We start from the raw sequence: 25156 nt of genomic DNA on the forward strand, positions 1-25156 counted from the left end.
TGATGATAATAAAAGAATGTGTGCAGCAAATACAGGTGGAATGCAAGTAAGGTCTGTGGTCCAGTTCATCATGATGTGCTAGTCAATTTCCTGGTTTTGTTAATGTATTCTACTTATATAAAATGGTACCACTAGAGAAACCTGGATAAGGTACAAATTATCTTTCTGTACTATTTTTCAAATTTCTTATGAGTCTATAATTATTTCAAAATAAAAAATTTATATGTATCTAAATTCCAGTTTGGACAATAAATTTTATGAACTCTCAGCTAAATGTACTTAGTTTAGTCACTCTTAACCCCCTTTCTTGACTTTACAGTTACTTCCTACAACTTCCCTGATAGTGCAGCCAAGACACTTCAGTGTATATGCAGACACTCTGTGAAACAGTGTGGAGGTTCCACAAAAAGTTGAAAATAGAGCTACCCTATGACCCAGCAATTGCACTACTGGGTATTTACCTCAAAGACAGAAATGCAGTGATCTGAAGGGACACCTGCACGTCAATGTTCATAGCAGCAATATCCACAATAGCCAAACTATGGAAAGAGCCCAGATGTCCATTGACAGATGAATGGATAAAGCATATGTGGTGTATATATAGGTGTATACATACACCACACACACACACACAGAGGAATATTACTCAGCCATAAAAAATGAAATCTTGCCATTTACAACAACATGGCTGGAACTAGAGAGTATTATGCTAAGAGAAATAAGTCAATCAGAGACAATTATCATATGATCCCACTCATATGTGGAATTTAAGAAACAAAGCAGAGGATCATAGGGGAAGAGAGGAAAAAATAAAACAAGATGAAACCAGAGAGGAAGACAAACCATAAGAGACTCTTAACCACAGGAAACAAGCTGAGGGTTGCCAAAGAGGAGGGGGATGGAGGGATGGGGCGACTGGGTGATAGACGTTGGGGAGGGTATGTGTTGTAATGAGCACTGAGTATTGTATAAGACTGATGAATCACAGACCTGTACCCCTGAAGCAAATAATACATTACATGTTAAGTAATTGAATTTAAATTTTAAAAAAATGGTTTTTAAGTTTTTGGAGTCAGGATTTAATCTCAGATCGAATGGCAAAGCCAGTGCTCTTTGCCTATGAGTGAGACCTCCTGAATACCAGCTTGGGAAACAAAGGAAAGGATCTGAAAAATTGATTTTAAGTTGTGAAAATTAGAGTAACTCAATTCAAAAGGGCACACCACTTTGGAAGACGTTTTGGCAATTTTTAAATAAAGGTAAATAAAGGCTTACCACATAGTACAACATGCTCTTAGCTATTTACGCAACTGATCTGATAATAGGTCCATTTTATTCTTTTTGATGCTACATCTATCTTAAAAGCTTCTGCATTGCAAAGGAAACAACAGAATGAAAAGGCATCCTGTTGAATGGGAGAAACTATTCGTAAATATCTAATGAAGAGGGAGTGTTTTCTCATGTGTCTGTTACATTTGTATGTCTTCTTTGGAGAAGTGTCTGTTCATGTCTTCTGCCCATTTTTTCATTTGCTTGTTTGGTTTTTGGGTGTTGAGTTTGGGAAGTTTGTTATAGATCTTGGATACCAGTCCTTTATCTGTAGTGCCATTTGCAAATATCTTCTCCCATTCCGTGGGCTGCCTCTTTGTTTTGTTGACTGTTTCCTTTGTTGTGCAGAAGCTTTTTATCTTGATAAAGTCCCAAGAGTTCATTTTTGCTTTTGTTTCCCTTGCCTATGGAGACATGTCTTGAAAGAAGTATCTGTGCCCAGTGTCAAAGATGATACTGCCTATGTTCTCCTCTAGGATTTTGATGGATTCCTGTCTCACACTGAAGTCTTTCATCCATTTAGAGTTTATCTTTGTATATGGTGTAAGAGAATGGTAGAGTTTCATTCTTCAGTATATAGCTGTCCAATTTCCCCAGCACCATTTATTGAAGAGACTGTCTTTTTTCCATTAGATATTTTTTCCTGCTTTGTCAAAGATTAGTTGACCATAGAGTTGAGGGTCCACATCTGGACTCTCTGTTCTGTTCCACTGATCTGTGTGTCTGTTAGCCATCAAGGCAATTCAAATCAAAACCACATTGAGATACCACCTTACACCAGGTAGAATGGCAAGAATTAACAAGGCAGGAAACAACAAATGTTGGAGAAGATGTGGATAACGGGGAACCCTCTTACACTGTTGGTGGGAATGCAAGTTGGTACAGCCACTTTGGAAACAGTATGGAGGTTCCTCCAAAAGTTAAAAATAGAGCTGCCCTATGGCCCAGCAATTGCACTACTGGGTATTTATCCAAAAGATACAGAGGTAGTGAAAAGAAGGGCCACATGCACCCCAATGTTCATAGCAGTAATGTCCACAATAGCCAAACTGTGGAAGGACCCGAGATGCCCTTCAACAGAAAAATGGATAAAGATGTGGTCCATATATACACATGTGGAATATTACTCATCCATCAGAAAGGATGAATACCCACCCTTTGCACTGACATGGACGGAACTTGAGGGGATGATGCTAAGTGGAAAAGCCAAGCAGAGAAAGACAATTATCATATGGTTTCACTTATATGTGGAACATAAGGAATAGCACGGAGGACAGTAGGAGAAGGAAGGGAAAAATGAAAGGGGGAAATCAGAAGGGGAGATGAACCATGAGAGACTGTGGACTCTGGGAAACAAACTGAGGGTTTTAGAGGGGAGGGGGACGGGGGGATGGGTTAACCCAGTTTTGGGTATCAAGAGGGGCATGTATTATAATGAGCACTGCGTGTTATAAGCAAACAATGTATCATAGAACACTACATCAAAAAGTAATGAAGTACTCTATGGTGACTAACATAACATAGCAAAATAAATAAAATGTCTAATGAAGGTATATATCCAAAGAAATGATATCAGGATCTCAAAAAGATATCTGCACTCCTGTGTTCATTGCAGCATTATTTACAATAGCCGAGATATGGAAACAATCCAAATGTCCATCAACAGATAAATGGATAAAGTGTAGCATATACAATATACTTTATATTTCCCTTCAATAAATGGTGCTGGGAAATTGGACAGCTATATACAGATACAATGGAATATCATTCAGCCTTTAAAAAGAAGAAACCTTGATATTTGCGACAACATGGATGAACTTAAAGGACATTATGCTAAGTGAAAAAAACCCACTCACAGAAGGACAAATACTGCATGATTCCATTTTAGATACAAGGTATCTAAAATAATCACACCCGCAGACAAGAAAAATTGAATAGCGCTTGTCAGGCGAGAGGGGGGAGGAGGAAATGGAGAACTGGTTTTTCAATGGGTATAATACGTTTCTGTTACATAAGATGAGTAAGTTCTAAAGATCTAATGTACAATATGGTACCCACAGTCGATAATATGGTATTGTACACTCTAAAATATGTTAAGAGGATAGATTTCATGTTAAGTGTTCTTATCAAAAAAGAACAGAAAAGCCATAAAAGAACACAAGGAAATCCTTAGAGACTAGGGATATATGTAATATTTTGGTTGTGATGATAGTATCATGGGCGTATGCATAAGTCTAAACTCATCAAGATGTATACATTACATGTGTGTAATTTTTATCACGTGTACTTCTGTAAAGTAAAGAACAAATGGACTATAAGCACAGTGAAAGCTTGGGGGAAATATAAAGAGTTATACTTTGCAGGTTAAGATTGAAGTGCTCATAGAGCATCAAAGGGAGATGTCTACTATGAAGATGAAAATAAAAACTGGGAACTGGTGAAAGATCCACAGATAGAAATGTGGAGGAAGCAGAATATAAGAAAGGATTAAAATAATGGATTTAGATGCCACCACCTAGGGGAGACAACAGGAAACAAACCATCCAAAGTTGGAATTCTAGACAATGCCATACATGGGGTTAAGACTGAAAAATTAATGACTTCTCCCCTTATTTCTGAGATGGGGGAAAGGAGAAGAAGAAACCCTAAAATTAGACAGTCTGAGAAATTAAGCTCAATATTGACCAATTCTGGGACTTTGGCAAGTCATCAAATTCCACATTTTCAATCTTTAAGATGGTGATAAGATTTCTTTGTGGAATCATCATAAGAGTAGAATAAGATCATAGATGTAAAATTTGTTTAAAAATTCCAAAATACTAAGCAGGAGGGAGACACAATTATCATATGGTTTCACTCATTTATGGAACATAAGAAGTAGGAAGATCGGTAGGAGAAGAAAGGGATAAAGAAAGGGGGGGGCGTAAATGAAAGGGGGAATGAACCACGAGAGACTGTGGACTCTGGGAAACAAACTGAGGGCTTCAGAAGGGGAGGGGGCTGGGGGAATGGGATAGGCTGGTGATGGGTAGTAAGGAGGGCACGTATTGCATGGTGCCCTGGGTGTTATACGCAAGTAATGAATCATGGAACTTTACATCAAAAACTAGGGATGTACTGTATGGTGACTAACATTATATAATAAAAAATAATATTAAAAATATATAGGTAGGTAAATACATATAAAATCCACAAACAACATGTCGCATTAGTCTGTAAGTTCTTTTTTATTTTCCCCAAAAATGTTAGAAATCCTTTTATGTGTTTGTTTTTACAAATGTGTGTGAGATTTCCTGGGTTACATAACGAGGATAAAAACTGCTGAGTTACACGGTGTGGCTTTTTTCAAGTTTACTGAATATCAACAAAATGTTTTTCGTATTGGTTATAGAAATATGCACATTTTCAGCAGTATATTAAAATTCTTATAGCTCCTCAAACAAAATATTGACCTGGGAGAGCAGGGTATTATTTGAAACAGAGTTTTGGTTAAAAAAAAATGGACACATGATATATTAGTTCTTAAACAACTGGAGACAGAAAGATCAATTAAAAGTTAAAAAATAAAGCTTCTTTAGAGTCTCCTGGGAATAACAAAGAGAAAGACCTTGTTGGCAGGTCACTGAGATCCCCCTTTCTGAGAGCAACTACATAACTCCATTTCTTTGATGTATTGAAGAATTATTTAGTATATCATTTTAACAGAAAACTTCATAGTGAAAAAAAAAGCCTGGGTCAATATTCTTATTTAATATCACTGTATCTACTTGATAAAATTATGTAAAAATCCCCAGCTTTACCATTATACAGGGAAAGGAATTTTCTTCTTGAAAAGAACTCTCCCCAGGGCTCCCTTCATGTCTCTGTTCCTCAGGCTGTAGATGAAGGGGTTCAGCATGGGGGTGACCACAGTGTACATCGCAGCCATGACAGTCTCCTTAACAGTAGAATTATTCGTGGATGGGCACAAGTAGAGACCAATAACTGTCCCATAGAAGAGAGACACCACAGAGAGGTGGGAGCCACAGGTGGAGCAGGCTTTGCGGATGCCCCTGGCAGAAGGAACCTTGAGGATGGATGACACAATCTGTGCATAAGACATGATGATGAGCAGGAATGGGATGACAAGAATGAGCCCTCCCATGATAAATATCACCAACTCATTAACTTGAGTGTCAGAGCAGGCCAGCTTCAGCAGAGCAGACATATCACAGAAAAAGTGGGGGATTGTGTTGTCTGCACAGAACCACAATCCGGCCATGAGCAGAGTGTGTAACATAGCATGGAACATGGTCAGCACCCAGGAAAGCACCACCAGCGAGAGACAAAGCTTGGGGCTCATGATGGTGGTGTAGTGCAGGGGGAAGCAGATGGCCACATAGCGGTCATAGGCCATGGCCACCAGGAGGAAGCTCTCCAGATCTGCAAAAAACAGGAAGAAATACATCTGGGTCAGGCAGCCAGCATAGGGGATGGATGAGTCTTGGCTCTGCATGGTTTGCAACAAGTTGGGAATGGTCACAGAAGAGAAGCAGATATCAGAGAAAGACAAATTGCTGAGAAACAAATACATGGGTGTGTGGAGGTGGGAGTCCAGGCAAATGAGGACGATGATGAGAAGGTTCCCCAGGACAGTGGTAACATACATGGCCAGGAACAGGGCATAGAACAGGTATCGCTGATCTGGATCAATGGGCAGGCCCATGAGGACAAATTCTGAGATGACAGTTTGATTCTTTCTTGTCATGCTCTGTGTCCAGTATCCTTAGGAGGAAATAATACTGTCCATTATAAACCCGAATAAAAATGAACATATTTCTATGATACATGGTAAGTTGTTCTGCAAAAATTGATTTCACCCTCATTATCCACAACAACATTCTGTAACCACAAATATAACAAATCACTAAATTCAATCACTTTCAGACTTTTTTCATTTCTCATTCATCACCATTTAACCATATTGACTTTCCCCTCCCTTCTGAAATACTCTCATCTCTTATCTTCTGTGTGATCATCTTGGTTCTCAGCCCTTCATTCTCAGTAACTGTGATTGGTGTCTTTCATAACAGCAGCTTATATATTGGTGTTCCTTAGGCTTTTTCCTAAATACTGCTCTCTTACAATGCTACCTATGCAGCCCTAAACAAATGGCCTATTCCAATGGCATAAATTACCATCTAAATCTCATTGATAAATCTCTATCACCTTCAGAAACTGTATCGTTAATTGCTTAGTGATTATCTCTTCATATAAAATCACAAGCATCTTCGGTTCAACAGATCACAAATAAAACTCATGATCTCACCCTGCCCCTCTCCCAATCTGCGCCTCCAAGTCTCTCACATCTCAGAAGAAATCCAGGCGCAAGTCATACACCTGAGAGGTTTCTTTAGTCCCCTCCTTTCCCTCAATATCTAATCTGTCAAAACATCCTAAAGACTCTGCCACATTAAACCTCTTTCTCATTCATCCACTCATTACCTCAACCATCACTATCCTGGCTGGGCTGACATCATGTCTTGTCTGTACTATTGCGACAGCCTCTTCTCTCTTCACTCGTCTCCCTGCTTCCACACTTGAACACTCTCTCCTTCAATATCCTTCATTCACACTGTGGCATTCTAAGATGAACATTTGATCATCATTCTCCCTAAAGTCTTCACAGATTCTCATTGCTCTCAAGATAAAGGCAAAATTCCCTCCAAAGGAATTGCACAAAAGTTGCTTCAAGACCTGCCCCTTGCTGACTTCCACAGCTTCACCTGGCCCCATAGTGACACTCAACATTCCCCTCTCCAGAAATGCTGGACTTGAAAGGCACAATTTCTTGCCTCCAGCCTTTTCCACTTGCTGTCCCCCCGCCTAGCATCTTCCCCCCTCTTCACCTGGTTTGCTCCTACTTACCCTTCAGCCATATTACATGTCACTTCCTCAGCTACATCTCTCCTGTCCCCCCTCCCCAGACCAGGTGAGAACCTGCTACTATGTTTCCCCAGCATCCTGTACTTGTCCCTAAAGCATTAAATGCCCAGGGAACTGTTTACAGCTGTTCTCCCTACTGGGCTTTTCTTTTGCAGGAAAGGCCATGTCTGCCCTCATGACTGCAGAAGTGTCAGCACCTGGCACAGTGCCTGGATACAGCCAATGTTTCATAAATATTTATTGGCTGTGCTTCAGCCTGAGACATGCATTCCTTCAACTCTAGAGACGGCAAACTCCTACTAGAATATCTAATTCTACTAAATCATCTTAGAACAAAACCTTACTACTTTTCAACACTTTATTACAGAATTTCCTGACATAACCTCTAACTCATGGAAAAATTTGAACTTCAACTACACTACTCTTTAACCTAAACAGACAACCCACTATACACCCACACCATCACTATTTCCTTGTGTTGCATCCACAGGATTCAGTGATATTGCTGTAAAAAATTATATCTGATGGGTCTCGATATTTAGTAATTTGGGGAGAAAAGGAAGAAATAAAGGTAATTTCTACACTTGAGCCCTTATATAGTATTATTTATGAATGCCATAATTTAAAAAAGACTAAATGTAACTGGTGAACACCAGTCAAAATATTTCTAGAATGTGGGGAAGTCTCGGGAGGCAGGGAGGGGAAGAAGAGGAGGGTTATCATACCTGAAGAACTATCCTGCAGAACATCAAACAACCTGGGAAAGCAAGACCCTTGGGTTGGAAGGACCCTTAAGGGACCAGCTCATTCACCCTCTGCCCAACTTACCCAGTGTGTCTGAGGGTGACTCCAGTACACTACCTAAGGTCCTGTTTCCCTTTATTTCCTGAGTTGTGTGAAGTGACAGCCTCTGTAGTCACCTGTGTCTGCAACATCCCTTCTCACGTCTCCCATTCTATGCTTCCCTGGGCCCAAGAGGCCCTGGATCCCAGAGGAGTCTAGATCTTAAAGGAACTCATTAAAGACACAGAAATTACCCAGGACCCTTAGGACAAATGCTCTGAGTCCTGGAGCAGTGACTGATTATATCACTGATCACACCTGACTATACTTTGGGGGAAGTGGGGAAGAAGAGAAGTTCATATAGGGATGCTTAATCGCTGCCAGTTTAGGGAATATACAGTAGTCCTGTGGGGCTGGAGCCTACATTTTGGGAAGTGAAGGAGGATGGTTGGAGAAGCCATAGAAAGGAACAGGGACCAGGCTGTGAATATCCTAAAATATCTTACAGTGTAAGAGGCTTTACTTTGTGGGCAAGAATAAGTCGTAAGTAGTCTTTGAACAAAGTGCCATGAAAGACACATATTTTGGAAAGATTCCAGGGTGGCATAATCTCTCACTACAACCCAGTTTCTCATAAACATACTCAAGGCGAGAGATAAACCTGCAGCTAACAGAGATTAGATCTCTGTGACCCAACCACATGCAGATGCATAGAAAGTCCTGGAATCAGAGAGAATTCTCCCAGATTATTTTCAATTCTTCTTCATGCAGAGATAGAAAAGAAACCTAGATTTTCATTTCATTGAGGTATGTTTAGCTTCTTACCTCTGCAGGAAACCTTAATAGCACCCTGCCACCACTCTCCACATGTGTCAGATTACCTCCTAGTTTCCAGCTATTTCTTACTCTGTATTGATCATAAAGCCATAGCTAATATTTATAACTCCTTCTTCCATATTTCCTCTATGTGTATCACTTCAGCTAGATGGCTTCTTTACATTCAACTTTCATTCCCTGGGAGTCAGATCCTCAGTGTTAATGTCTTTATTGGGTTGCTGTAGCTTTCCATTAACTTTTATTAAGTAGTCCTCCAAAGAACTTCCTGGTATCAGGCATGGTCTTTCCTCATTGTGTAGAGATATACAATTTTTCTATTGTTAAATTGGATTGTATTACCCCAGACAGTATGGTAACTCTTTTCTTTGCCTGTTGGTTCAGTAACACAAAAAACATAAAATGGCCAAGTGGCAGTCTCAGCTTCCCGTAGAATAGAACCATTACAGCAATCCTGATAGAAACATTCCTCAGGAGCCATACCGGAAACTTCTTGTGCACCCCTTCAGATTCTCTCAGACATCTTCTTTTATTCCAGGACAGCTGCATTCACCAGTTCTGCAGACTTCAAGCAGCTTCACAGAGATACAATCTAACTGTATTGCCTCAGGCCTGCTCCACCTGCTTATTACATTCTGTCATAGGGTTTTTCTGCTTCCATGGAGTAGAATATCATGGCAGCCAGTTTAATACTGATACATACACACCTGAAAATGTAAGAAGTTCAGGACCCATGTGCCAACCCTTAAAAAAGCAAGTGGTGGGAGCTAAGGTGGATGGTTCTATGATGCACTTCACAAGCCTTATTCACATCAGTACTGGCCAACTTAGTAAGCCACCCCAGTTATTGGTTCTCCTCTCTTCACTATTTACACCCCTCTGTCTCTTCCTGTGAGAGAACAGTCCCAAATAAACTACTAGCAAATAAGATTCTGTCTGCATTTTGGGCACCCTAGATGACAGCAGAAAGTAAGATCTCTAAACTAGCAGCCTAAAATTGTTGGGGTAAGAAGCAAAAATTTTTTGAGTATATCATTTGGTCTAATAACGAAAGTCAGTCCTGCTACCACCTCTTAATTCCCAGACTCATAAATCATGGCTATGGAAGAAAGAGCACTATATATGGGTTCCTGGTTCAAAGTATATACCATATGTATAGGCGTGTACACCAATCTTTCTGGCTGTGATCTCCCAACTGGCATTACAACTGAATCCTTGGTATAAGGCAGTAACTGCAAAGCCAAAAAAGAACCTGCTATCATTTTCTGCACCCTCCTTTCATGAACCTTCCAAGGGATTCCTCCATCTTGACTGTTTTTGAAGCTGGAGACTATCGCTCTCCTCCACTTGTTTGTTTCATAGAGTAGTAAGAAATTGAGATCTTAAAACTGAGGGCAGGGAGAGGATGTAGAAAGGAAAGACCAGAGTGCAGATGCGTTTTAGAAGCACAGATATAAGGAAACAGAGAATTAAATGCAAATTATATATAAATACATACATATATATATTACATATGCTCACTAAATATTTGAAATAATTAAATGAACTATAGACTAGCAGCTCCAGCATAATGCTTAATAACAGTACTGACAGTGGGCACCCTTGTCTTATTCCTGATTTTAGTGGGAATGTCTCTATATTTCCCCATTAAGCTTGATGTTGGCTTTTGGGCTGACTGAAATATATTATTATATCACATTAAAGAAGCATTTATTGCCATTATTTTGAGCATTGTTATTAGAAATGGTTGTTTAATTTTAGCAAATGTACCATTTTCATTAAAAAAAACTCTTTCCACATTTAAAAGGATTGAAATATTTTAATTCAACAAGTGAAATACAAAAGAACAGTAGCTATAACCATGGAGATGATCATTTAAACAATAATAGGAAAATGCTTTAAACTATACTACTTAAACTTCCCTTACCACTATTCAAATTTCATTCATTATATCAGTATAATACCTCATCTCAGTATCTACAATTTTAACAAATGCTTGGAAAGTTTTTTGTTCAGAAACAGATGCTGGTCTAACAGAAACACATTTGAAAATATTCTTTTTCTGGTCATAGTTTCCAACACACCTATGAACTCGGCCTCTGATCAGTCTTGGAAGTTCACGATCCTGTTTTTGAAAAAATAAATATCAAAGAAGTTATTTTTTACTTCATCTGAATTTCAGTTTTTTAAAACTAATTATATGCCCAACTAAATATGAATCACCCCAAAAGCTGTAATTCCCTCACCTGATTTAGGGCCCCACTGCTTGTAAGACCATGAGAGCTAGGCATATATGGGTGCCCTGTCACAGAGGAAAAACTTTCACTTGGGTAGGGCTTTTTACAATTTGATGAGCTGTTGCTTCTTAAGACTGAATTACTCCCAGTGTAATAGCACATCAATTATTCACTTTATTAGACTGCTAGAGTTCCACTTCCAGTAGACAGCAGACAGGTAGTTCAGACCAACTCTCTAGCTAAGAACAACTAAAAGAGCTGGATGAAATATTTTTAAGTCTCCTTATAGACACTAGAGAGATACCAATGCAGTGAGGGAGTAGAGAGACTCCCATCTGGGAGAGGACAGGAGTCCAAAGTGGGGCTTGACATTTAGGGATGTTTCTTCTTGAGATTATCTGTCAAGAATAGTCAAGACACTTGAGAGTCTAAGAAACTGAGCAGAGCTTTTGACAGGCTCCTAGGACTGGGAGATAAAAAATGGAATCAGGGGGGTGCCTGGGTGGCACAGTCATTAAGCTTCTGCCTTCAGCTCAGGGCGTGATCCCGGCGTTCTGGGATCAAGCCCCACATCAGGCTTCTTTGATAGGAGCCTGCTTCTTCCTCTCCCACTCCCCCTGCTTGTGTTCCCTCTCTCGCTGGCTGTCTCTCTCTGTCAAAATAAATAAAATCTTTAAAAAAAAATGGAATCAGAGGTTCCCAAAGAAAGGAGATTCTGGTCACCACTCATACCCTCACCCCGGCTTAGGGTTGGGACCCAAAAGGGCTATGCTTTTAATGGAACCAGTAAAATGGAAAAACACCAGCCAGCATCAAACCCTCTCAATCATTAATTAAAGGTAAGTATTCTGGAATTTTTCACCAAATGGTCATAAAAAGCACTAGCTATAAAAGGTAGTATTGATAATTGCTAAAAAGACTATATTAAAAAGAAGAATTTCTGCTCCCCAAAAGCCATTATTAAGACTGAAAAAGCAAACTATGGAGTATGAGAAAAAAATTGCAATACAAATAATGGATGAATAACTTGTACCCAAAATAGTCACGCAAAGAAAAACCTCTGATAAATCAGTAAGGACAATACAATAATTCAATAGAAAAAAAGAACAAGAGAGCTGAATAGACTTTACAGAAGAAGGTATCTAAGTGGCCAGGAAATATATAGTGTTCGACCTCATTAGTCATCAGGGAACTGTAGAAAAGTAAGATAACACTTAACACCCACATAGCTGAAATAAAAAAGACTGACAGTACTAAGTGTTGTTAAGAATGCAGAAAATCTATAACTTGTGTACACTGTGAGAGTGTAAATTAGCACAAACCTCTGGAAAATTCTTTAGTAAATAACTACTATATTGGAACATACACATGCACTATGATGCAGTGATTTTACTTCTAGGTATATGCTCAACAGAAATGTGTGCATATGCACGAGACATACAATAATATTCATAGAACATTATTCATAACAGCAAAAAATCTGGAAACATGGATGCCACCAACAAAATAGAAACTGTTTTAGCTTTTTGTACACGGAAATATAAATAAATGGACTATAGCTACATGAAACAACATAAATGAATCTTACAAACATTGTGTTGAGGGAAAGACATAAAAGACATACCATATATATAAGGTTCAAAAATAAACAGAATTAATTTGTGATATTAAAAGTCAGGATAGTAGTTGCTTTTAGGTAGGAGACAGGAGGTAGTGAATGAGAAGACACAGGATGCATAGGGTGACAGCAATGTCCGCTATCTTAGCCTTGGTAATGTTCACTTTGTGATATTTCATAGGTACTTCACAGAACTGTATGATTATGATTTGTGCACTTTTAGGTATATGTTATACTTCAATAAAAGATTTTTAAACTTAACAGACTAGAAAAAATAAGCATTAATGATATTATAGAAATTAATAATATAATTACTATTTATTGATCATCTACTATGTGTCAGGAGATGTACATTCATATATTTTATTATCTTATCTCCAAAACAACCTTTCAAAATAGGAATTAGTCTCCCCATTTTACAGATGAAAAAACTCAGGAAATTTAAGCAGCTTACTCAAGGTCATAAAGCTAGTAAATGGTGGAGTAAAATTGGAATCCAAGTCTGATTTCAGAATTTAGGACAATTTCACAATTAATACCAAACTCTTCTACAAAGTATGTAACTCTTACAAAGTCTCCAGCCTCCTTTGTCACCCACAGTCTTCTCTGTCACCAAGAGTCTTTCCTATATCCCGGCCCACTCCTTGCCTTCCTCCAACTTCAGAACCACTATCCTTCCATACTCTGGTGATTATAAACTACTTGCAGTTTCCTCTACAATCCATGTTCTCAGCTTCATGTCCTTCCATATGCTGCCTTCTCATCTAAGAATGCATTCCTTCTACCTCTCCCCTCCCCCAACACACTTTGGCTTCATTTATTACTCTTTAAATGTGTAAGATAAGATAGGTTACTACATTCTTCAAAAATCTTTCTCTGATCTGTCCCATCCCTCCTATCTACCTTTAGAGCACACTGTACACACTCTACCCTACCATTTATCATACCACAGTGTAACATTTATGTAACTCTTTCTGAGATTATAATAAAGTCTTTGACAGAAAAAGCTGTTTAGCACTTATATTCCACTTTGTATCCCTTGTATCTAGCACAGCACCTGGCACATAGTAAGTTATCTGTATTAGCTGCACAAATGAACTTTAAAGTCAGAACTAAAACCAAACAAAATGTTGAAAGTACTACCAAATTGTTAACAGAATTTCTACTACAATGGAATTATAGCCTGCATTTGTATGTTTTGTTGGCATAGACTTTACAAAGAATATTTAAACAAATACTCACTATTTCGTAAAATACACAAGGCAGAGTATTTTTCCCATCTCTCATAAGGAAAGTCTTTGAATAATATGGACCAGGTGTAACAGCTGAATCAAGAACAGCTAAGCAACATTAAAATGGGGAAAATCAGTGCTGGTAAAATGCAAATACAGTTTAACAGTGGGAAGTAATATTTAAATAAATATTCCTACAACTAGCTCTTCAAGTTTTATTTATACAATAATAAAGACAACATCTTAAGAGGGAACAATATCTCTGAAACTGTTTTATACTACGGAAAACAAAATTTCTGGCCCTATCCAACTCAGGGGTTAAGTCTGAGCCCCTGTAACAATCTTTCCCGTTTTAACATTATGAATCAGAAGACTACTACCATAAATAACCAAATACATCTTAAGTCACACAAATCAATAACAAATCCAGGAAGTGAAGAAAATCCTAATAAACCATAATCTCCTTTTGCAAATTTTATTTTTAAGATCCCCTAGGTATTCCTATAGACATTCAAAACTATTGTCCAAACAGTATTACTGAGGTGTTCTGAAGTACTATACCTACCCAATATTTCAAAAAGAAGTACAGTTTTCTGTGCATGTTCATGCCAGTACTTCATGCTTTCAATAACTGCAGATATAATTCTTAAAGAATTATCTTTTTCCTTAAGCTTTAACTGATACAATGAGCCTTCCTTTTGAAAAATAAAAACATAGCATTACAAAAACATTTCATTTTTTTCATCATACTCTTTCACTTTCCATGTAAAGATTTTAGGTTCTTATGTATAAAATGTATAAAATATATTAAAAATATTGAAAATTTTAGTATAGTTATTCCCCTAAATTAAAGACATCATTAGCACTTTACAGGAGAAGAAACTAGGATGTAATTGGAGACAATTAACCAAGAAGAGAATTATTTGTATGAACATTCACTCATTCACTGAATATTTTTAAAGCATCGTGTGCCAATCCTCTGATAAACACAGGTGAGTAAAACACAGTTCCTTTCCCTAATGTGTTCACACTCTAAGAGGGGAGCCAGACACATTCACTCAATCATTCCAAAAGTACTTACTGGCATTTACTAGGTGCCAAATACAGCTAATGAGGAAACAACACTGAACAAAACAGACAAGCTATCTCACAGATTTTGCCCTCTAATGGAGGATTCAGAAAATAAACAAATAAATACATAAAGGAATGTCAGGAATTGATACATCCTATGAATAAAAAAAAAAACAGGGTAAAAGGATAAAGAGAAACAGGAATTATTATTTTTAATTTTTTTATTATTATATTGTATTAGTCACCATACAGTACATCCCTAGTTTTTGATGTAAAGTTCCATGATTCATTACTTGCGAACCTCCAAACAAGCTCTCAAGGAATTATTATTTTAAATAGGTTGTTAAGTGAGGATTGAGGGAATAGCAAAGTATAAAGGCCCTAAGATGAGAATGTGTTTCGCATTTTTAAAGATCAACTAGGAATACAGTATGTTAAGGTAATAATTTTGGGGGGAGGGAAGAAGGCACTTTCCCTTTTAAGGGTGGGGGCACATCAAAGAACACTTGATGGGACTTTTTTTTTCCTAACTGCAATTACCTTCCCTCCTCCTCCCCTTCCTAACCAAGATACGAATGCCTCCCATTGAGAGCTACTGCCATAATGAACAACTGTTACTAAGGTAACTATATCATATCACTCTTTTGTACAAGGAAACATAAGGCTGAAAGCCTTATATAGCATATGTAGCACACGCTACATTAGTCAGATTTCTAGCCCCCCCAAAAAAAAATTTACCCCAAATGGCTTGTTGAAAAGACTTCTTACATGTGTATGGGCAGAACAAACACAGGGTACGTAAGCCCTCAAGGACTAACAACAATAAGAGACTTCTGTCGTTACTAAGCTGAAAGGACAAGGGGAAGAAATAAAATTACCACACCTGTGAAAGCTGGACTCATGGAAGAGCTGCATCATTTAGGGACAGCTACTGCCTACAACACAACATTTAAACAGGGAGAAAACTGGAAAACCCTGCCTCTCTCTCCACCCTCTGATTTCCTGCCAGTGACTTCCAGTGGCTGACCCCTAACAAGAGCTAGCCTAGGGACCTCAGGAAGCTGCACTATGCAGGACAACTCAGCCTTCCAGAGCACAGAGAAGAGTGGAGAGTAAAGAATCTATTGGGCCAGGCAACAAGGGAAGGAAAGTAGTGAACAACCAGAACACAAAATATATAAAAGATATTCACAAAGAGCAATTAGAGCAAGGAGTGGTGAGAGGAGAAGTAAGGCTGATGTACAGGTATAAGGAAAAATATAAACCAAAGCAGAGTCCTATTAGAGTCTATATCATGTTCAGAGAATTGTGAAGGGTCTGAAATGGCCAGTATATAAGAGAATTTGTAGATTATAGAATGTGAAGTTGGAAAGGTAAAATAAACTCTGGCCTGAAGTCCAAATCTAACCTATTGTCTGCTTTCGTAAACCTTTATTGGAGCACAGCCAAGCCTGTTCATTTATGTATTGTCTATGGCTGCTTTTAAGCTACAATGGTAGAGTTGAGTGGTATACCTAAGAGAAACAATATGACCTATAAAGTAAAAAAAATATTTACTATCAGGCCATTTACAAAAAGAGTTTGCTGACCCCTGTTACAAAAAACTTAGACTGACACATGAAGAAATGGCAGAATTTCTGTTAAGTAATGGATAAACTCTCATCATCTCAATAATCAGTCAGCAGTGAAATTCAGGACCCAGTAGGACACTCTAAGGCAACTATGAGAAGGAGCAGCCATTCAATCTCTAAGGAAGTATTTTGGAAACAAACATTCAGCTACGCCAATGGGATTAGATATTTGTGTTAAACATGTAATGCATGCCATGAGATTGATTTTAAATGCTCTTATCTTTGTAATCTAAATATTTATCTATCTCATTTTTAAATGCAAATGATCCATATTAAAAAGTTTACCTTGAGAGTGTTTTCTGGAATATCATCCAACATTTTCTTCTTAAATTGATTTTGTTGAAAATTAGGCTTAAACGCCTGTAACGCACTGTTTTTGTCTAGATCTCTCATTGTGGAGCCAGGTATTTTTGACGAATGTGTTTGTCTAAGTACTTCGGCTTCTCTTTGGTGAGATGAATTAGGCGGTTCTGATATTCTTAATGGTTTCCCTTGTTGAACTCCCCAACTCCTTGGACAAGAATTTATTCCATCATTTGCCACCAGGTTTGTTCTTTTGCACTGAGGCCTAACATCATTTCCAGCCCAAGTTTTCCAGCTGGTATTTTTGTTGCCATCCTTGTAGCTGTAATAGGTTTTTTTTTTAATTAATATTAGTTTTTGTTTCTATATACTTTTTCTTTTAAAAAATTAATAGTGAAAAATTGTGATTTATAAAGTACTTTGTACTACTGACTAGTTGGAAATTCCAAATACATTATCACAACAACCCTACAATACATTATACCTCTCTTTTTAGGTGACGAAACTGAGGGAGGAAGTAACTTGCCTGAAGTTAGACAGCATGTTACTATCTATCTGGAACCCAGAGAATCCTAGCCTCCCAACTCAGAGTCCAGTGCTATAAGGTATATTTTTAAACTATATAAGCTTTCATATGACAGTGGTTGTCTCTGAGTGGTAAGATTCTGAGGACATTTGCCTGCTTCTTTATACATTTATTTTTAAATTTTCTACAAAGTAAAATTTTAACAAGTTAAACTATGGCTTATCGGTGATTTTAAATCACAAGAAGAAGAAATACAGGCAGTGTAGATAACTATTTGTTTAGAAATTTTATACTTTTACTACATAGCTTAAAAGCCCAATTTATGAATCTGTTGCAACATTTTAGTAGCTACATTAATCTAAATGAATTATATTAGCTGATGAGAACACGATGTTAATGAGGTCAAAATCAAAAGTATAATTTCTAAGCAGACCAGTTAAGAGTTCCACAGGGAAAAACTAGTTCAGGTCACAAATTCTTATTTCTGAATAATTCTCCTGAAAATATCACCAGTATTAGCAGGGGGCAAATAATACAACTCATCCCTTGTTAGAGAAAATAATCCAAAGAAAGGTCCAGATTCCCTAGTGACCAGGCACAAGTCCAGACTGTACGGGGCCTGAAGCTTGTATACTGTGGGCAGCTTTCTTAAGTAAATAAGGTACAAAATTAGGTATGCAAATAATGAGGAAAGAAATCACGAACAATTTCAAACTTTTAAAAGGTGATAAATATCACAAACATCACAATATCCAGGAAAAAAATATTTCTAGTATTTTTATTAATTAACTGCCTATAAAATTTTTCCTACATTGATCACCTTTTGATATGATAGCAATTTTATTTTCAATAGAGAGAAGAGAAACCAAATTTTGCCTTTCCTCTCTCATGGCTATAGAAATTACGTTTATTATTCAGTTTAGAAAAATTTCTTTCCGCTTCACAACTCCTTATTGATACACAGCACATTGGCAACTTCCTCCCACATTTTTGTCTAGGAAAAGTCCTGGAAGAACCAGTCCTTTGACCTTCCCGGGTGAGCCCACACAAAGATGCTGCTTCAGCAGCCAATCCAGCTCAGTCAGGTCCTCAACATCCCAACCAGACCATGAAAGGCACTTAAGTTGTAGTGGCTTCTGAGAAGGGAAGAGTAATGTCTGCTTTGGAGCCTTCTCCTTGGATCTAGGTGTCCAATGGGATCTCAAGAACAAGCTCTTACTGGGGCTACATGGATGTGAAGGTAAAGCAGAGATTCTAAACTTAAGCAGAGAACCAGCTAAAAGAGCTTCAGCAGATTACCAGCTGCCTACTTGGGTTTTCAAATGTTTTTTGCCCCCTGGATTTTCTGTTGTTACATTCCAACTGTCTGACAGATTATCTATGATTTCAAATAGGAATATCTAATACTGACTGCCTGTCCAGAATACAGTGTTACCTAATTCTCTAATGCCAGTCAGAATGGATTTTCTTATAGCACCTGCAGCTGAAACTGTCCCTCCAAGGACCATCTCAAACCACTGAATGGCCTAGGTAATAAGCCCTGGGTTACAGAAAATAACTAACTGGTTCTGAGGAAACTAGCATGATCAAAACTAATTTTATTTATTTTATATCTACTTTATTAAAAGCTTTTCCCCTTTAAAAATATGGTATCTCTAATAAAAGTGAAGGTAATATTAACTTTAAAGGATTGTTGTAAGGATGACTAAAAAACATATCAAAACACTAAACAAGATTGATACATGGTATACGTTCGATGTTGTTTTTCTAATACTTTGTTCCCAAAATTATTTCCTTCAATAGTTACTATTGACTCAAGAATACCAAATCCAACCCAACAAATAATCCATGTCCTTTTCCTATCTATTTATTTTTTCATAATATTTAGGGATTAAACTTAGATTCTTATGGCAATGATCCAGAAGCATCCTCACCATCTTCCTTCATGGTCATCTTCATTTCTTGAGCACCTACCACTGCTTGTGCATATGCATTTTGGTCATCATCTTTCTTTCTTACTCTCTTCTGTTTACCATGGAGCTGACTGTCTTACTAGGGTGAGACTGACCATTCTATTTGGTTGTCAATTCCTAAATATATCCAACACTAAAATACAGTTATTCCTGACTCTTCACATACTGTCAATTAGTAATGATTAGTAATGATCCATAGCATGGTGATAAATATTGGCAGAAATTTCATTTTAACATGAAGAATTCTTTGGAAACATATGCACTGACAAATTTGCCTATTTTTAAAGTTTTATATAGCATTTTTAAACTTCTTTTATAAAACACAGTTAATACTGCCATGGTTACTTACTATTAAGTATAAAAATTTCCTAAATGTAATTTTGCCTGAGAAAGGAAGAGATGAAGGAGAAAGGAATGGAGGAGAAAAAAAGAGGGGAAAGAGAAGAAGGAATGGAAGAAAGAAAAATCTTAAGTAAACTCACCTCCAATGACTCTTGCTTCTTTCAGTATTTGATTGAATAGACTTAGACATGGAATCTTGACTTCTCAGAGGATGAGAAACTGAATGTGGTATTTGCCTTTCAAGGAAACACGTCTTATTAAATATTAATAGCTTGTTTCCAAACTGAGAAACGTAAAATACACAATGAAGTATAACATCAGTCAGTAACAGACACCATACAGTCACTGGTATGTATTTTTCCACCTACCCTGTGTTCATTGTTTTCATTAAAGGAGGCAACTCTGGATTCACAGCTTCCCAGGCCCAATCTCAAAAGATACAAGTAGCATAGACAAAAGTAAGATAGGTAGCATTTTTAAAAAAAATAATCATTTCATACTATTTAGTTGGTGGGTAACTAAAAGCCTGAAGAAGAAAAGGACTTGAGATGCGGATATGTTCTTCAACAACACTTTGTTGTGGAATTTGTCACCGCCTGCCCCATTAATTTTTATAGATGTCTTTCTTTCCCATTGTATTTTAAACAAAGGTAATAGTTTAATCTGTATCTTTTCCATGATCAATTCTAGTGTGGTACACCTTCTACTTTGTAGCATGAATTCAGTGTAACCAATGTTTCTTAAATTTTTTTGATCCCAACCTACAGCAAAAAGTACATCACAGCCCAGAACATAGGCACATACACACATGCATGCTGTGCATGAGAGAGAGAGAGACAAAAGAGAGAGAACATAACAAAACTGTGACATCAACTTGTATCCTTACCATCTGTGATGCACCCTGACATTTTCTATTCTACTCTATTCTCTTCTATTTCCTTCTTTAAAGATTATTTCCCAACCAGACTAATGGATCAAGACAAAAATTTGAAGAACACTGATCTAGCCCTACGTCTCACCCAATGTAGGAATCTTACTACATCTCTGACAGGTAGTAATCCTGCTCAGAGCTTGGACAGTTCAGTACTTCAGGTGGATGAACATTTCCTTATGGAGTAGCTCCAACCATTGTTATTTTTCAAGACCAACATTCATGCTATTTAAAAAAAAATATTTTAAACGTCAGAGAATTTTTCTAGATGGCAGAGGAAGACCAGATAAATGCCCATTTATGTACATCTGTGTGAACTTTTATCTTTCATTGATAAAAATGAAAATGATATAAATTCCTACTTTGAATTCCTCAAATGTGGAAGAAAAGAAAATAATTATAGATTTATAAGCAGACTAAGGCCTATGATTACATGCTGGATGAAATTAACAAATACATATGGGGGGAGAGAAATTTTAAAATTCTAGTTGCAAAAGATCCTATTAAAGATTTTCAAAGTAGCCTCAAAAATATATAAATGTATATAACCAGCATATACCAAGTATATTTCAGAATGCCTGCTTGTCCGTGCCTTCTTCTGAAGAGAAATAAAAAGTCAGCAAACATTAAGACCTCTCAGCACCCACCACCAAAGCTAATTGTTGCAGAGATGAGAGGCCTAATCATAAAGCTAAATCAGAATTTTAGTGACCTTACTTAAAAAGATGCGCTGAACCAAAGGCCATCTTTAGAATTTAATCAACAGATACAGAAGACAGTCAACAGTGGACTGTGAGAACTAACACTAAAAGGCTATGTGAACTTCCAGCAAGGACAGTTTAGGTCATGGGCTAGCTGCAGCTATAAGGAAGCCGACTAGATGGGAGAAATACAGCAACAAATGAAGAGAGGCAAAAATGCTATCAGAAGAGAAAAAAGCCACGCAGTAGAAATTTTAGGCTTCTACCCTTCCTCAGGTCTAAATTTTCTCCCATTTATCCTGTGTTCATGTGTACACATATCCCAATTCCTGAGGCAATTTGAGTTTCTCCATTCTTTATCACCACATGCCTAAGTCACAATATCCATATATCTTGAAAAAGAAAAAACAAATCTTTACAATGTGGGTTACAACTTCATTAGAATAAAGGCTCCAGATCTAAGATACTCCATTTAAATGCTAAGCCACCCTTGTAGACAAGGAAACTCAAACTACTGTACTGGAATGTTCAGAAAGAGCCAAGTAATCCCTATATTTGGATAGGAGAAAGGAGAAAAAAAATAAACTTTCTATTTCCATTATAATAAAATAAAAACGGTGATTTTTCTATAATCCTAATTCTTATTTTCTGAAAATTTTCCCCTTATTTTCTTACCTGGTGGTAGAGGAGGGAAATCATAACTGTCAGAAGCAGTACTGATACTTGGATCATTTGTAAGTGGATTGGATGTTAGTGGCTGTCTATTCCTCTTTTTCTGATTGAACAATGGTACAGGCAAACAGCCTAAATTGAATGTACCAATAAATTAGTACATAATAGGCAAATAGATAGAGTTATGGAATAACTGTGTATAATAACAATTTTAATTTGTCTACTTCTACATGTTAATTTTATATTTATCACAGAATATTTCTGTATCTTTGGATTGATTTTTACATTCTTTTTAAGGTCCCAAATAACCTCATTTGTCTCTATAAAAACTACATTAACACTGATTTAATTCCTCTTGTTTGGAAGTAATTCCCATCTCCTTCCTCACCCCCCAACCCCTTCCAAATCCACTTTTTGTTTTCCTTATTTCCTTTCTGTGCTTGCTTATTACCCTGTCAACTGGAGGGGACCCTTCAAGTACAACAGAAGTGAGGCAGAACCACACTCTGACCCATACTTTCCAAAACCCTAACCACTCTTTGGACTATGACAGCACACCCTTTAGGGCCATGGTTCTCCAACTTTAGTTTGACTAAGATTTATGTGGAATTGTGTTTAACATGCCAGTTCCTAGATCCCACTCTCATAGATTTTATTTCAACAGCTTTAGTTTGGAATCTAAAACTCTGCAATTTTAACATGCACTCCAGGTGTCTATAATACATATTTTCTGTGGATCATTTTGAGAATGCCTAAAATGATAATATTCAATCCACATGAGGATAAATATTACCTCCAAGCCCTCAAGATGGGAGGACTGGGATCTCAAGGCAAGCCAAAAGTCAGAATTTATAAATACTAAAACTAGAAGGGATCTCAGACACAAAAGGGGTCCAAAAAGCTTGCACAGTGCCTAGACAGGCCTCAAGCTTCATAAATCTCAGTTCAGATATCTTGCCTCTAGATCATACTCTAGCTGGTCCGTTAACACTTGTACTGTGGTAAAAACATAGATTCTGGGATAACTGTCTGATAAAAGGCTGGGAAAATTATGTGAGCTCTGAAATCAGACTGCCTGGGTTTGAATCACAACTTCAAAGTATAAATTTGGGCAATTTCCTTAACTCATTGTGCTATTATGACATACACAGAGAAGCTGGATAATACAGTGATTAAAAGCATGAACACTAGAGCCAGATTCCTAGGTTCAAATGCTGGCTCTGCCACGTCATAAGTTACGTATTTAAACTCTTTGTGCCTTAGTTTCTCATCTGGAAAACAGGAATGATAATAATGATGCCTATCCCAGAGAGCTGGTGTAAGGATTAAATAAATTAATACATATAATTAAATGGGTAGAATACAGCACAGCCACCATAAATAGCTATTACTGTCTTCACTGTGCATTATCACCATTCCCCTGGTTCTCTTCATTCTTACTCACTGTCCTTTTACTAACTAATAAATTGGGAAAGCAGGAAGTTGTTAGGGAGACAGAAGTGCTTCTGGAAATATTTTAAATAAGTAAGTCACAAACACAAATAGAAATAAATCTATTTCTTTGTTTTCAGCTTAAAAGTGAAAAACAGGGGCGCCTGGGTGGCACAGCGGTTAAGCGTCTGCCTTCGGCTCAGGGCGTGATCCCGGCGTTCTGGGATCGAGCCCCACGTCAGGCTCCTCTGTTATGAGCCTGCTTCTTCCTCTCCCACTCCCCCTGCTTGTGTTCCCTCTCTCGCTGGCTGTCTCTCTCTCTGTCAAATAAATAAATAAAATCTTTAAAAAAAAAAAAGTGAAAAACAACTCAAGCACATAGGGTTTGTAGAAAGAATACTAGGATAAATCCAGGAATATTTCAATTTACTCCCACCTCTGCCACTAAATTTTTTAACTAAGTTATTTTATTCCCTTGGACCTAAAAAGTAGGGAGGCTAGATTATATGTTCAATCTTTTTAAAAAGTTCCTTCCAAAATGTTCCGTCTATAAACTACACAAGGTTTACATGGTATATAAAAATATACAAAATTTAAAATAAAAATTTTATAAATAAAATTGAACAATAAAATTGTTTGATACCTGCTGTACTTCGAGTTGAATTTTCATTCAGGTTTCTCTTCATTTCCTTCAATATCAAAGCCTGTAACTTTTCTTTAGCACTCCAAATTTACAAATGAAGTTGATGACTAAATCTTCAAAGAAAGAAATTTTCAACTCAAATTGAATCAACAAAAAAATCAAATTCTCAGCCTAGTAATTACTGAAGCTATGATTTAACAGTATGGTTTCACACCTGATAAGGGAATCACTTTACAGAATCTTTTGCTTCCCGAATAAGAATTTATAACAATCTAATTTTTCCAGCTCTGTTTGAAATTGGTTAGGACTAAGGTGGCCATAACCTTGCTTCCTTAACATACATAGACTTTCACACACTCTACATAATGTATTCCAGGACCAAGGACCCCCAATAACAACAGTTCTGAACCGTAGAGGGAAATGGACTACAACACTGGCAAACTGGTGTGCTTACAAGGCCACAGAGGAAGCATAAACAATCGAACCAACCACGTGAGAACATGCTCTAGCTCAGTTTAAAACACTCTGCAGATCACTTGCTTTGGCCATTAATTTGAGATTCCTGTATTATATAATACCACAGACTAAGGCCTCAATATCCAGAATAATTGTAACGGTAAGTTTCTATTCGGTGTCTATATAACTCCAAGAAGCGAAACAAGTTTTTTCTTCTACAACAAAATATGTTGTAATTTTTTCCATGTTTAGCCTCCTAATATACTTCAATCCCAATTTAATTCAACCAACACTTGCCTATTACATGACAAGGCAAAACACAAACCTAAATAAGGTAATTTCTGCTCCTAAATCCACTATCCAATGAGGAAAATAGACATGAACACAACTATATAACAATGTAAATCATACTGAGGTAAACATTAATGTCCAAATATCACTTATAGAAATAAAACTTAGGAAACGTAAGGGCAAGGACTGTTTCTGCTTTGTTTCCACATCTTGGGCTTGAAGCCGGT

At 37.3% G+C, this 25156-nt stretch overlaps 2 protein-coding genes across 2 annotated transcripts; both read right to left on the reverse strand.

Annotated features, from left to right (window-relative positions):
• Positions 1–5131: 5131 nt before the first annotated feature.
• Positions 5132–6076, reverse strand: LOC103667373 (olfactory receptor-like protein DTMT). Its single transcript, XM_040639913.1, has one exon. The coding sequence runs from the start codon at positions 6074–6076 to the stop codon at positions 5132–5134; it is 945 nt and encodes a 314-aa protein (XP_040495847.1).
• A 4728-nt stretch (positions 6077–10804) lies between these two features.
• Positions 10805–24225, reverse strand: SPATA22 (spermatogenesis associated 22). Its single transcript, XM_008695259.1, has 8 exons — positions 24183–24225; positions 22112–22240; positions 20173–20233; positions 19945–20040; positions 16946–17285; positions 14524–14653; positions 13969–14066; positions 10805–10996 (listed from the first exon to the last, which is right to left on the reverse strand). The coding sequence occupies exons 1-8, from the start codon at positions 24223–24225 to the stop codon at positions 10805–10807; spliced, it is 1089 nt and encodes a 362-aa protein (XP_008693481.1).
• Between the last annotated feature and the right edge of the window lie 931 nt (positions 24226–25156).

This window comes from Ursus maritimus, unplaced genomic scaffold (genome assembly GCF_017311325.1).
Source record: "Ursus maritimus isolate PB19 unplaced genomic scaffold, ASM1731132v1 scaffold_24, whole genome shotgun sequence".
NCBI lineage: Eukaryota > Metazoa > Chordata > Mammalia > Carnivora > Ursidae > Ursus > Ursus maritimus.

Excerpts from the sequence above, each read along its gene's own strand:
- SPATA22 (XM_008695259.1), bottom strand. The coding sequence starts at position 24,225 with ATGAAGAGAAACCTGAATGAAAATTCAACTCGAAGTACAGCAG. Across the intron at positions 14,654-16,945 it reads TTCCAGAAAACACTCTCAAG|GAAGGCTCATTGTATCAGTT; the intron begins GTAAACTTTTTA and ends ATTTTTCAAAAG. Across the intron at positions 14,067-14,523 it reads ACTTCTTTTTGAAATATTGG|CTGTTCTTGATTCAGCTGTT; the intron begins GTAGGTATAGTA and ends AATGTTGCTTAG.
- LOC103667373 (XM_040639913.1), bottom strand. The coding sequence starts at position 6,076 with ATGACAAGAAAGAATCAAACTGTCATCTCAGAATTTGTCCTCATGGGC.